Source organism: Pararge aegeria, chromosome 12 (assembly GCF_905163445.1).
Source record: "Pararge aegeria chromosome 12, ilParAegt1.1, whole genome shotgun sequence".
NCBI classification, from domain to species: domain Eukaryota; kingdom Metazoa; phylum Arthropoda; class Insecta; order Lepidoptera; family Nymphalidae; genus Pararge; species Pararge aegeria.
The window spans coordinates 8,691,528-8,706,445 of record NC_053191.1 but is presented as its reverse complement, the minus strand read 5'-3'; the positions used below and the strand labels follow the sequence as shown (position 1 = coordinate 8,706,445).

The window sequence follows — 14,918 nt, the reverse complement described above, 5'->3', positions numbered from 1 at the left end:
GATACTACATAAGTTTAACACGGTCGCAATCAAAGGAGTCGTTTTTAATTGTGGAAATACTTAAACATCTGAGTAAAATCAATCTAGATCGATTTTCAACATTTTTTGCACTGTGTTGAAGCTTAAATTTTAGCCTGTGAGGTTATCTTTAGAATTAATATGAGATTAAATTTAGGCTGTTTACCCTTCAGAATTTATAATTCATTATTTCCGCCTTTCAGTATGTATCTTGTACAAAAAAAAATTATTCGACAAATAGCGTTTGTTCCCGCGTATAAACCGCCAGACCAAAAAGATTTTAAAAAATTGCGTGATTTTCTTCTAAGGCACAATAAGTTTCTTATTTTAACAGGTGCTGGAATATCTACAGAATCAGGTAAGATCTTATAAATATTTACCAATTTTGATATTTATCAAAAGGTGTTTTATGAAATTTTACTAATATATAAACTGTATATTTATGAAGAAACCTCTTTGATAGGTTAGATTTTAGTAGCTCCCTATGGTGGGTGTAAAATAAGTTCAATGATATTTTATATATTCTATTCGTCTAAATATTATTCTATCAGTAGTAATGTGTTGAATTGCTGGATAGATCCAACCTAAATTTTATCACCATGTATTACACTTTTCTAGGTATTCCCGATTATCGATCTGAAGAGGTTGGATTGTATGCACGCAGTAATCACAAACCAATTCAGTACCAAGAATTTGTAAAGTACCCCAAAGTGAGACAAAGGTATTGGGCCAGAAATTTTGTGGGTTGGCCAAGGTTTAGTTCCATAAAACCAAATGCCACTCACAATGCCATTAGAGAACTGGAAAAGGTAACACTGAGTTAGGTATGACCAACAAAAAATCGTTTTGTTGTTTTTGAACAAATAAATAATTAGCATATTAGGTATTAGCTGAGTAAAATTTATAGAACAAGCGGGGCTTAGAAACTGATGACTGATTTCAAATCTGTTTAGGTATGTTAAACTGGCTAAATAGAAAATTGTGTTTTTAGTTACATTCACTTCAATTTTAACCAGTTTATTCAATGTGATCAAGCATTTTATTATCAAAATCCTGATAATATTCAAAAATGTTCTGAAAGATTCATTTAAATATTCATACATATGATTAAAATCATTTAAATTATTTTTTTAAAGATTGGAAAGGTAACCACAGTTGTAACGCAGAATGTAGATAGACTGCATCATAAGGCAGGTACAGAAAATGTAATTGAACTTCATGGGACTGGCTATATTGTTAAATGTCTATATTGTCCTTATGAAATAGACCGGTTTGAACTTCAGGAAATATTAATGAAGAATAACCCTAGCATGCATGCCAGTGTCAATATGATACGACCAGATGGAGATGTTGATTTATCTAAGGTAAGGATTATTATATTTCATCATACTCTATTAACAAATGAGCCCTAATTTAGAATCATAAATAAACAAAATGATTATTGTCATGTTTTAATTATTTTTGACTCTGTAATTTGTGTTTTGATTAATTGTTACAATGTGAATATATTAATAGCAAAACATTTAATAGTTTTTATAAATTAGTTGTAGTTAATAGATTTTGTTTTAATTTTAGGAGGAGGTAGAGAGATTTCGAACACCGCTGTGCCCGGTCTGTGAAGGTCCTCTTAAACCAGATATTATATTCTTTGGTGATAATGTTCCCAAAGAAAGAGTAGAAAAAGTAAGAAAACAGGTATCAGCCAGTGATGCTGTATTTGTACTAGGGTCTAGTTTAACTGTATATTCAAGTTATAGAATAATTTTGCAAGCCAAAGAAGAAAATAAAGAAGTTGCTGTCTTAAACATAGGGCCAACAAGAGCGGATGATATTGTAGATCTAAAAATTTCTACAAAATGTGGGGAGATATTAACTGACCTAACCAATACTCTATGTACTTGATAAGAGTATACCTTACATTAGATATTGTGTACAATAATAGGTCAAGTCAGGGTTTCTCAACCTTATTAAGCTAGCGGCACACTTTAAAGTTATTAATTTGTCACGGCACCCGCATCAGCGAGTTAAAATGTAGGTACTTGTTAGTTAGACAGGCCCAAAAATAAAACACGAGGAAAAAAAATTAAACAATTAAGAAAAATAATACTACCCTAACAATGAACTGCACAAAGATATTAATAAAATATTTTTCTGCAGTACGGAAAGGATGCCTCGCAGTGCACTTCTGTACTTTTTACGGGCGCCAAATTGTGAAACCCTGGGTCAGGTAGTTAAAAATTTGTAAATAAATAATAAATTATTGAATAGTTATTTGTTTTTATTGATTTAAAAAAGAGAATACAAATTGATAATTTATGAAACATTTGGAGTTAACATTTGGATAGAACATCTTGTAAAACTGCAAATTCATAATATAATATTATTATTAATCCTAGTTTTTTTAATATATGAACAGAAATGTTGAATAAAATTGTGAATAATTTCAATAGAATGGGTACAGTACAACGGAAACTGAGCAATTGGTAATGTTTAAGAAGACAAGAATAAGTTAGTAAGATTTTATAATTTCTGAATTTTTTCTGGTCTGGTAGGACGCTTCGGCCGTGGTCAGCTACCGTCAAAAATCTGCTATCACGCATTCCGGCACAATGCCGCAATTAGGGTCATAAATAATTCATATAACCGCTGTGCCCCTAATAGGTTTGATCCCATATTTAACACCACCACTGAATTTGCAGTCTGACAATCAGAAACCAACATTTCTGGTCAGATTCAAGAGTTCTATGACATTAGTTCCATAATATAAGACAAATGCTTTTTATAGAACAATCTATTATTTACGTTTTACATAGAGATGAAATGAGATGCTAATAATAAACTCGAACCAGAGGAAATCACAAAAGTATTTTTTTCACAAAATAATATAAATTAAAATAATAATAAAAATAAATTGGTAATAATTTACTTCGAGTTCTTGTATTAACAATGAGTATGGCAATAAAGGATTATTATTATTATTCATTTATAATATTAAATTGTTCTACATCAAACGGACCTATTGTCTTATTATATGCGTTGTCATAGGAACATTCATAAAAAATAAGATTGAATCACTGAGATCATAAATTTTAAATCCGTTAACATATCTTAAGAAACTTAATGTTAGGAAAGCATACATGCTTTAGCTTTAGATCTTAAGTAAACGATGGTAGTAGTACTGATCAAAAAAAATGTTCAAAAAAAAACAGAAAATTAATTTAAACACACTGGTGTAACGCAGTGACGGGTATAGAGGGTATGCAGATGATATAAAATGAAGAAAATCTCCAGTACGAGTTATAAAAAACTTATGGATAGCCATTGTAAGAGTTATATCGTACTGGAGATTTTTTTCATTTTATATCATCTGCTTACCCTGTGCATACCCTCTATGCACGCTACTGATGTTCCGTATGTTATGTGCGTGCGAGATAAGGATTACGAAAATTCGCTCGTCGAATGCCGATTAGACAAGGAGATTTATAGGGCAAAAAAACATTGGTGAGGCCCTAAAATAGTAAAGTGTAATTACGGTTAGTGTAGTGTACCTATAATTAAACGGATTACCACTGAGAGCACTAACGATCCTGGTTAGGAGTGTCCCACTTATGTGAAGTCTAGTCTAATCGGCACTTTCCTCTCTCACGCAAATATTATATAATTTTGTTTACATTAATCAATATCTCATTCATTGACCCTTGTTTAGTAACTGGACGCAGTTTAACGAAAGGGATTCATCCAACAATTATGTAGCTTTGAGACTTAGGGCTTCACAAATAAATGTTGCATAGTCGCAGCGTGAAAAATACATAACTATTAGGTATTACGTTATGACATGTATTTGAATGTCTGAAAAGCACCTCAATGACGGTTGGATTCTGTTCTGTCCCTATGGTGTTGATGCTTTTTGGTATTTTAACAATAAACCTATACTACAATTACAACTATAGTGAAGAAATTTAAAAGATAAAGTAATGACGTCCTTATATAATATTTTAATCCATAAAATCTAAAGTTGATCGTACGAGCCGCACGAATCGCATTTTTCCTTCACTGAAAATGTAAACAACATCCAACACATCCTATGCAGTCCAATCGAAAGCATGGGATGCGCCATGGAATTGTGGCTACCATCTCCGCGATGACCTGATTGAATACTATTCCACCAGAGCCCATGTTATGGATAAAGACTGCATCCAAAGCACCTGTGCTATTACCATTTGTATAAAAAAAACTTCCGGAATTATGTCCGGAACGTAGTAGATAAATTGATTTCAAATATTTACACATAGTTTATAAACAAGGCTCGTTGAATAGGGGTATATGGTGTTACGTAATGTTTTATTTTGTTTCGCAACTTTTTTATTGATCAATATTTTTAGGGGCGTAAATGTGCAAAGATTAAAAATACGCAGTGACAACTAGAACTTCAGCTGTGTTATGGAGGGTAGAGGTAAGGAGAGTCATCTGTGTATATGAAAAAGTGTCGCCAAAATGTATTAAATTAGGATGGCGCCACATTTGCATCAGGGTAACTCTTAAAAGAAGCGCCAAATATAAATATTGTTAGAGTAGGCTTGAAAAATAAACAAGGAAGTATGGAGATACAAGGAAGTAAGGTTATATTTACCACAATATTTTGTACAACGTAAGTTGTTGAAATTGTCAATAATTAACTACTTTAGTCGATAATGACATTAAATTTTTTAACTCGGCATACTTCAATTCATCTACGATTGCTACATTCATACCATACCCTGTGCATCCACCAGCGCCATTGTGGAGGATTTTTGAACTGTTATTTAGCGCATACACTGGACACTTTTTCAACTTTTCTCCCATATAAGATGACTCTCCTTACCTCTACCCTCCATAAGCTGTGTTTACATTTTAAGTCAATTGGGATTACAGGTGACTATAGCAAGCGGTTATTTTTCAAGGTTTGTTTGTATGAAACTGAAATTATAATAATTTATGTAAATCGAATAATTGCGGTAATTTTTTTGGGTGTGGCCTAGTACGAATCACACCTATATAAGTACAAATACCTTTTCGAATAAGACTGTGAAAAAACAAGCAATCAAGAAGCTAAACCCAGCCATGGTTTTGCTAGTTGGTGGTGAAAACCTAGATAAAAGTTTTTCTATGCGAAATTACCGCTGTGATATCCGTTGTGCAATGGTTCATCAAATCCCTATGAAAACAAGGATATCCTTATAAGGATGATTATCCTTGCTACGAATTCTTATACACCTCTGGTGGATAGAAAGAAATCAGGGCCATTTAATCGAAACCAAATTCGGTTTCAGTCTTTGATAAGGAATTTGTTAATTTCTAAATTTTCTTTTTACCGTTAAAATAGCAAACTTAGAAGATCTTACCATGTGAGAACATTAAAATCATAATGATGTGATATTTTATCATTAAGTTAATGGCAGTGCTTCTTTAAATACCTTCAAAATGTATATCCTAGTATTTATTCATAGGGTAAATTTACACATATATTCACAAACAAGACTGAGTCACAGAGCAGTTGCGCGGTTTCTATGGCTTGATGAAGCGCGCTTGCCTAAGATCTTCTGTTTTCTATGATATCTCGATCTATATACCTCTAAGGTATTCTTCGTACCTTTATATTATAGGTGGATGGGACAACAAAACCTTAGCATTTCAGATATTTGCAGTACTGGAAACCTTACAGGTTAGGTTGCGGATGATGTGAACATTATCTTTTAAAGAGATATAGACTTCATAGTAATATTTGTGAATATGAGTGCAAACATAGTGTATACAACAGTTTGAATCTTGCAAATATAAATAATGAAACAATAATTTTAAGGTCACAAAAGTAAAATTGTTTAAATAGGCCACACAATTTTTACGTATTTAATTATAAAGAAATACTTATAATAATTAGGAAGAAGCTTCTTTAAAATAAGGATTTATCTGAAAAACTAAATTGTTTTAATTGAATTTGTGGTTGATCATGGTGCTAATTTGGTTTGTATAATAAAGGTTGTGCATAAATCACCAGTCGAAAGGTGTTATTGTACATCCTTTCTTCATCGGCGACTTTTGCAGTAATTCAGTAGCGAGCGATACAATCGCAAAAGGATCGCTACGTTATCGCTATGCTGATGTACAAAACAGGTCTTAAAGTACATCCTTTATTCACCGGCGACTTTTTGTAGCGATTCACTGGCGATACAATCGTAAAAGGATCGCTACGTAATCGCTATGCAAATGTACACAACTGGTTATAAAGTAAGTCAGATCTTCACCGGCGACGTTTTGCAGCGATTCAGTAGCGATAAAATCGCTAATAGTATACCTTCGTTCATGTAACCACGATAGTGCATCGAATGCTAAATGAAAACAGTCGCGCGTTTGTCATAAGAAGCGATGCAAAAGTGCGTGTAAGTTAAAATTTGTTTAAGTTGACATAAAGAACACAATCAACATGAATGTAAATAGCTGATGTTGGAGAAGACAGAGCAACTGCAGAGTTTCTAGCTGGCTTCTTCTCTGTAGAATCTGCCTTCCTAAACGGTGGAAGAGTCACTACAAAAAGACAGACTAGGCGATATAAAAGTGCTTATAGTGTTAGGCTACTTGAAATAAATGAATTTAGATTTTTTTTTATTCATTGATTCGGATATAACTTAACTAATCACGGGCTACAAATAAATAAATCCAGAATAATCTTCGGAAGAGCTAAATAAATCATTTTAGATCGACTTTAGCCGGCCGTTAGAAGATTTAGCTAACAAGTAATCTAGGTTACTTTTATTTATTTTAGATAACTTATTACCACGGGAAACTGGAAAACTGAAACCTTTAACTATACTTATAATAAAGCTAGAGTTAGATCTATTGTTTTTAAAGGCAGAGTGTCGTATGATTTTGATTGTTTCTCAGGACAGGCATAAATATTGCAATTTTTGCTGTCATTAAAAGTTACGCATTCAAAAGATCGCGATAATTACGCATTTCGCAAGCCTGCTGCGAGATACGTAACCACCCTGCCGGTGGAATTGACATTCACAACATGAGGAACATCACGATACGACCCGCGAAAACGAAGAAAATCGAGGGCGGGCGATGCGACGCGGTGGGTCGTGGTGTATAGTATAGTGTAGTGTGGTCTATGTAATCAATTTACTTCCTATCAGAAGTTGCACGGACGTCGTCGCGGGTACCGCTAATTCATGTATAACTTCGCACCGAACTATGAATTTGCTTTGCAAAAGATCTAGGCGCTTCAAAAGTGAACAATCAAATCAGCACCATGAATCAGGATGTTAAACAAATATTATTATTAAACAACGTAATGTCATAGTCATATAAAATCCGCGTCTACAAAACACTGTACGCGTCCTTTTTTCACAGAAATGGGGCCTTACTACTATCGCTTAAACCAGTACTATTTTGAAATGTCAGTTTATTTGTCATAAATAGTCAAAAAAGCCATCCTTAAATAATGAAGTGCGTCTGTTGCCTATGTTTGTCTTAACCGTTAAACCGATTACGATGAAATTTGGTAAAAATGTAGCTTGCATCCGAGAAATGGACGTGAGATAATATTTATTCCAAAATAGCTGCGAAAAAAAATTAACCAATTGTTACTTTCACGGCACGCGTAACTTATCGTGGTTTTGCATAAAAATAGTTTACATCCTTGAGACGGCCATAGGACACATTATATCCCGCGAAAATAGGAGGTCCCTGGGGAAGTTTCAAAAACCCAAAATAACCGCGGACGAAGTGGCGGGCAGCAACTAGTATGGATTATAATTCTGAATCAAAACATAGACAACATAAGAATAATACTGCTTTAAGCTGTGGTAGTAAGCGCATGGTCTTAATAATAACATACGATACATAAAAATTATAACACACCACAGTCTTAACATCACAATCAAATCATTTTCACATCAAAAATTGTTTTGTCACTACATTTAAAACCGTATTACTAGTCAATCGCAATTGTCTTATTACAGGTAACATTATAAGAAATAGTCAGCTTGTGGTTTCTTGGAGGGGACACCTCTCGACTCTTGCGGGGCTGCCTCGAATATTGTGAACTCGCGTTGCAGGCTTTCGTTAAGCTCCAATATGGCTGCCACATTTCCGCATCTGTTGATTAAGCATAATTTTGAATTGAATTCTTTACAATCGTAGTGATTCGAAACTCAACGAAACGAAAATCCGTCACAATAAAGAAACAAACAAATAAATATATAGGAGATACAGGCGAGAGAATAAGATAGACATTGCACATTTTGTTTCAGTTAATATAGAAACTGAATAATATGTCAAATAATATTTTACATTAAAATATTAAATGATTAAAAAAAATAAAAATAAAACAATAAACATTCTTCAACAAAGCCATTGCATTTGTTACGTAGGCATACCCACAAGATAACAATAGTATGCCTGCTAACTAAGAAGCGGCCGTATCGCATCATGTTAAAGTTACGTCGGCGCCGCAAATTCCGGAGGCTAGCTTTGAATCGTGATGCGATACCTTTTTTACCACGCTTCCTATGGGAATTAATTGTAAGACCTAGGCTAGGGAGCTCGTGCCACAAATCGGCCGAGCATAGTTAATAAGTTTAGTTTTAATATTATAATAATTATGAGCCTTCAATCGCATTGTGTGTCAAAAACAGTGAAAACACTACGGGCTAGTCTGACTTCACACCCGCGAAATGTCATGTTCACATTTTGTGGTAAACGTTTTTTGGATAGAGTCAGGCAGTATATGCAGTCGCACTACACACTACAGACTGCAGTCGCTATAAAACTGATGTAAAAAGGCATTTACTAATTTCGGCATGGATGGTAGGAGAGCCGTAGCTCAATTGGAAAAAGCGCTCAGGCCGCGATTGCCAGAGAGTCGCAGGTTCAAATCCTGTCGGTTCCTAAAATTTTTATTCTTTTTAAATTTATAAAAACATTTACTGTCAACTACTAAATGAAATGAAGTGATTAACCGCCTCCTGTTCGGGAAACACTACTAAAGTGGAGTAGTTTTCGATGCTTCAATATCAGACGTGTACACGGATTCTGTATGTTCTTAATTCTGTCTCCATCTCAATCACTAGTAGGTCAATTTCCAAACGTTGCACTCCTGACTTGTGTTTATTGCACAGGATTTTTTAAAAATTAATTTTATCATCTGCGCCCTGTTTCTCTATAGATTGTGATATAATCTTTTTTGTAGCATATGACCCGGTCCAATCCTCGTATACAACGGCCCAGTATGGATATTAAATGTTTTGCTTTACGTCACAAAACAAAGCTCACATTCCCATGTCACTGTCACCTTTCGCCTGAGACGATATGGTGTGCAAAGACTACATAACATCGTAAACTGACCAATTTCATTTTTAACAATTCACATTTCTATAACAAAAAAAAAATAGCATTTGTAAAAAAAAAACAGACTTTGGAGTTGCATTTCTTAGTCTCAAGAGATTTTCATTTTCAGAGCAGGAATTACGTAACCCCTCTTGGAAGCAAGTTGATATACCCAACATCTGATAATACTAACAGATGTTGAGTATATAAAGGGTGTAACCGTTATTACAAAATCGGTTACCCATAATTTCCGACATATTATATTCTGTAGGAATTAAGCGTAACTTCTTTCACATAATTTTAGGTAACTGGTAACTTGCACCATGTAATTTGGTTGTATGGGGGTACTCGACTAATAAAATAAGAAGTTGTTATCATTTCGTCAGATCTTTGTTTTTGCCAGATTTTTGTTATATCACAAGGAGTGATGGATTAGTTCAAGTTATATTTTTATCACAAGCTTTTATTTTTTTGTTACATAACAGTTTAAAAGAGTTTTTTAACTGAAATTCCATAAAATAAATTTTGGAGTGTGCTCAAGAATTATTTGATCTAGTTTTTCCTATCCTGATGTGGATAGGTAACAAGAGGTTTGCTTCCTCATTTCTTATATGCATAGCAAGGAAGCCCCTCTGGTTCCTCGCACATATATATCGCCATTATATATGGCGTAATTTATAATTTCTTCAATCCTTATCTTCGACTTGCGCGGTATTGTTAGCTAAGCGACCAAAATTGTATGTTTGTTTTATTCTACTACAAGTAAGCTCTCGACGGGTAAGTATATTGTTGCAGTCTAAGATGGCAGCGGCCTAACCTGTTATATAATTCGTTTAAAGGAAATTGCATACAATTCTACAATAAACTACCCATTGACATCTTGGAGATGTCTCTTAAAAGTTTCAGTATTAAAAGTAAAAAGCTTGGGTGTTAATTATTGCTCTAACCAGGTTGCTCTGCTAATAATTTTAAATGACAATGTGAGATGGTGATAACAAAAAAATACCGGCTAAGTTTGTTGTGGGCTTCTTCTTAGACCAGGACGCGTTTGGAACCCTCATAGCTTTAGTTCTAAGTTTACGAATATGGTTATCGCCATCATCTCACTACCGCGTTATTCTAATGTAATTTACGCATCAAAAATATCTTTATTCAAGTACGCACCTTTGGGCCTACTTGAATAAAGATATTTTTGACTTGACTTTGACTTTGTTAGGTGGTATGGCAGTGATATTAAACCCATACCCCCAATCGGTTTCTATGAGACATTGTAAAACACATACCTGTAACAATAGTTAGGCGCCGACCAAACTGTGAGGACAGTCTCGTTGAAGTGCCATTTGTAGCCCTCCATGACAAGCTGGTGCGCGCGACAGATCATGTCGATGTCGTTTGAGACGTTGAACTGCGCCACCACATCCGATCCGAACAAATAGCCTGCCCCACGTGGTGACACACCCCAGCCCTGAGTGTCTGGAACAGAAAATAAATAAATAATAAATATACCAAAGTAAGCGTAGCTTGTGTTATGGGTACTAAGATGACTGATGAATATTTTTACTAATAATATACATAAATACTTAGAATATATTTATAAACCCAGACACTGAAAAAACATTTATGCAAACATTTTCCAGTAGTGGGAATCGAACCCACGACCTTGGACTCAGAAAGCAGGGTCGCTGCCCACTGCGCCAGTCGGTCGTCAAATAAGGAGTTTACGCTTCTCTTTTAAACGTTGAATGAGAAAATTATAATAAAATATGCTTTGTCTAATTTAGGATATCAATTTTGACAGCTCATGCTCGTAAAGTTTGGTTTCTTATCTTCGGTGAAATATAATACCGACTTCGTATTCGTCATCATCATATCAATCCGTAACCGGCCCACAACAAGGCACGGGTCTCCTGCCACAATTAGAAGGGGTTAGGGCCGTAGTCCACCACACTGGCTCAGTGCGGTTTGATGGACTATGCTACATGTTTATCCTTTCGGAATAGTGCGGGTGACGTAGTTAGGCCTTCTCACATTGAAAAAGAAAAGCAGCCACTACAACATCATACCCTTTTTCATATTTATATTATTCTCATTATAATTTTTGGTACTAAATAAATAAATAACATAAGAGTAACTGGATAAGTAAATACATGTGCACTTTATATACAATGGCGTGCATAGAGGGTATGCTTAGGGTATGCAGATTATATATAAAATTAAGAAAATCTCCTATCCGAGTTATAAAGAACTTAAGGATAGACATTGTAAGAGTTATTAAAAAGCCCTCCCTTAACTATTTATGACTTGTACTGGAGATTTTCTCCATTTTATATCACATGCATACCCTGTGCATACCCGCTATGTACGCCACTGTTGTTACTAAATAGAGCAATAAAAGCAGAATGGATCTAGATGAATTTTAGCACATAGATAAATTATAGTCTGGAATAGCACATTTCAACTGAATGCTGACACAAATTGTTAACCTCAATAAACATAAATTATCTTAATGCACCATAATTAATTGAGTTGTTCTAAGCACCATACGAAATGGCTCATAATTAGTATATTGCTTAGGTAAGGATAGCGGTTTAAGCTGTCTTATCTTATATCTTTAAACAAGCAATTCTTGTATCTATATAATTGGAATCTCGAAATAGGCTCGCAACGATTTTCATGAAAATTAGTATACAGGAGATTTCGGGGGCGATAAATCGATCTAGCTAGGATTCATTTTTAGAAAATGTCATTTTATCTGTATAGTATAGACGAAGTTGCACGGGTCAGCTAGTTATTATTAAAACATGAATATGAAAATATTTGGTCGCTGTGAGAGTTAATGCAAAGGCAAAAGGAATTTATGATGTCATAAAAAAATCTGTATTTTCTTTTTTGGGAAATTAGTTATTATCAGTCATTTATTGGACATCTCTTACCTTCAGGATCGCTCCAAAGTAAGTCACACATGGGTCCGTCATGTGGAACCTCTTGCTTGCGGTCGATGGTTCTAATCTGGTCTAAAGTCTGTATTGACGGGCTGAGTCCGCCATGTACACAGAAAATTCTTCCGTCGATAATTGCAGATAGGGATAAATAGTCGAATATTTCAGTGCAATACCTAAATAAATGATAAAGTAATTAAAATGTTTAGTACAAATTTACATGTTGCACTTATTGTGACCACCATCAAAAATTCCTACATACAGATTGAAGTAAGAACTTTCACTTTTGCATGTGGACAGTGAATAAATTGACATGTCAAAAAGGATGCATATTAAGTTTGAATAACATTTTTCAAAAGAACTTTATGTAAATAGGATTGTACTGTATTTAAAAATATGAATACCTCCAAACAGTGATAGATCCATATTTTCTCAAGCACTCATCATAAAATCCATATACTTGAGTGATCTGTCGTGATTCATGGTTACCCCTTATCAGTGTAATGCGGTCTGGATACCTAACCTAAAGAACATGTTGTACGCTTTATAAACTTACATTCACACAGTACCAGTAGTTAATAATACAGTTTAGGGATTGTGTCAAATTATTTTCCAAGAATTTTAACACAATTACAACTTGGAAAAGTTGCAATACATCAAATACAAAAAATTAAATTGCAGTAATGCAGTATACTTGGAGACCGGAATAGTAACAAATGAGCAAAATAAGAACTTTAAACTTGATGTAGACAATAAAGCCTTGACAACAGATTTAGAGGTGGCTAATGCTTGTGGAACCTTTGCTAACATTCCAGGTGGATAACCACACAATCATTGAACTCTTCATCAGATATTGCTCTCTCTCTGTTGTAGGAAAAGAATGGTTCATGAATCATGAACCACTTTGTAATAAGTGATCAAGTATCTTACCTTCAACGCAAGCAATAATAAAAAGGTTTCCACTGAATAAAACCCTCTGTCTACAAAATCACCCATGAACAGGTAATTGGTCTCAGGAACATCTCCACCCACTTTAAATAACTCTTTCAGATCATAAAATTGACCATGGATGTCTCCACACACCTAGAACATATAATATATTCTGTTAATTATTGAACATTATGGTGTTTGTTTATAAATATTTCAATGTAATTCTTATTAGTCAAAGGTTTGTTTACTAGTCTACATTTATGCAACATATGGCATGGATATAGCTCGCATTTTAGAAATGAGGATAACTTTTTGGCTGGAAATAAAATCATTAAAAGCTAGTAATGTATATTAAATTAATGAACAGATTTGTGCCCATTTGACACAAATAAATATTGAATTGAATAGAATTAATGAACATAGAATAGAAGTCCAAATTAACAAATATTGCAACCAAATAAGTGTTGAAGACTAGCATGTGTGGCAGTGGAGTTTTAATATTTTTTTTCTTATTCCAATTCAAGTTAGCCCAATAACTACAATCTCATCTGGGGGTAGGTGCAGATGCAGTCTAAGATGGTAGCAGGCTAACCTAATAGGGAATATGGCAGTTATATTGAATCCATACCCCCAGTGGGTTTCCACGCAACATCATAAAAGTATGCAAAATCGCTTAGCAGCATGTCTTTGTAGGTAGGGTGTTAAGCTCGCTACCACCTACCACCACATCAGAAGCCTCACACTAGACCAGAAAATTCAGATTGTATCAGACCAACACCATACCACTAGGGACGTCTTCCAATGGTCGTAATGAGAGCAATGTTCTGTTCCCTTTAACCAGTTTGGGATGTAAAAGTAGCCAAGCGTTAAAATTGTTAATCAGTGTAAAAAGCAAGTGGCTATTTAGTGGAAATTTTATTGTGCAAGTAAAGGGTGGATTGCGCCGGAATATGGACTGCATTTCGTGCGAAAGATTTATGGAGGTTTTTGTAACTCAATACGTAGCGGCGTGACCTGCCTCAATAATACGAAAGCTTTTGTAGTACATCAGTGTCGATATAAACAAAGTTTGAAATTTAAGTATATATAAGCATAAATCAAATACCGTAACAGGTGAATCGACGCGTTGAACATTGCTTTCTTCGACGAGGATCTCACGAGCCTTGGCACAAAGGGCTTTAACCTCTGCCTCCATTATAATTTCACATCTTTTTAGCTGCTCGATTTGACGATCTAAGTCACTCGTGTCAGACATATTTGTAGCTTAACGATTTGAAGCTGTAGAAAAAAATATAGTCCATTGAAAAGAGGGTAACAGTAAACAGCGTGAATAATACTTGGTTTTTTGCATAACAATGGTGTCAAATTCTTGACAAAAGTTGCGTGTTTACATTATATATCTGTAGGATAACTAAAATAAAACACTTACCAGGATTTTATTAACTAGATTTTATTAATTAAGTCAGACTCAGAGTTTATTATATTTAAAAAAATGTATGCATTTTCTACAAACATGAAACAATTACAAATTGCCATAGACAAATCGCACAGATTAGATCTTAAAGCGTACAGTAAAAATCACAGATAAATGATTAGGTAAAAAAAACCATAGATATGCTGCTATCAATACATCATAAACATACCCTCGGAGAAAGAGATCATAGG

The 14,918-nt window shown here is 34.4% G+C and overlaps 2 protein-coding genes across 3 annotated transcripts; one reads left to right on the top strand and one right to left on the bottom strand.

Annotated features, from left to right (window-relative positions):
- Window positions 1-14: 14 nt before the first annotated feature.
- On the top strand, window positions 15-2,289 carry LOC120628152 (NAD-dependent protein deacylase Sirt4). 2 transcript variants are annotated; one of them, XM_039896384.1, is made up of 5 exons: window positions 15-136; window positions 222-376; window positions 637-827; window positions 1,155-1,382; window positions 1,594-2,289. In XM_039896384.1, exons 2-5 carry the CDS (start codon window positions 223-225, stop codon window positions 1,918-1,920), a joined length of 900 nt encoding a protein of 299 aa, XP_039752318.1. In that variant the 5' UTR covers window positions 15-136; window position 222; the 3' UTR covers window positions 1,921-2,289. The 2 variants fall into 2 exon arrangements, with proteins under 2 accessions (XP_039752318.1, XP_039752317.1); XM_039896383.1 differs by having other exon boundaries at window positions 18-376.
- Window positions 2,290-5,881: 3,592 nt separating this feature from the next.
- On the bottom strand, window positions 5,882-14,803 carry LOC120627964 (serine/threonine-protein phosphatase 4 catalytic subunit). The gene is made up of 7 exons (XM_039896102.1): window positions 14,683-14,803; window positions 14,359-14,531; window positions 13,254-13,406; window positions 12,728-12,846; window positions 12,318-12,499; window positions 10,668-10,857; window positions 5,882-8,154 (listed from the first exon to the last, which is right to left on the bottom strand). The coding sequence occupies exons 2-7, from the start codon at window positions 14,506-14,508 to the stop codon at window positions 8,025-8,027; spliced, it is 924 nt and encodes a 307-aa protein (XP_039752036.1). The 5' UTR covers window positions 14,509-14,531; window positions 14,683-14,803; the 3' UTR covers window positions 5,882-8,024.
- Window positions 14,804-14,918: the final 115 nt, after the last annotated feature.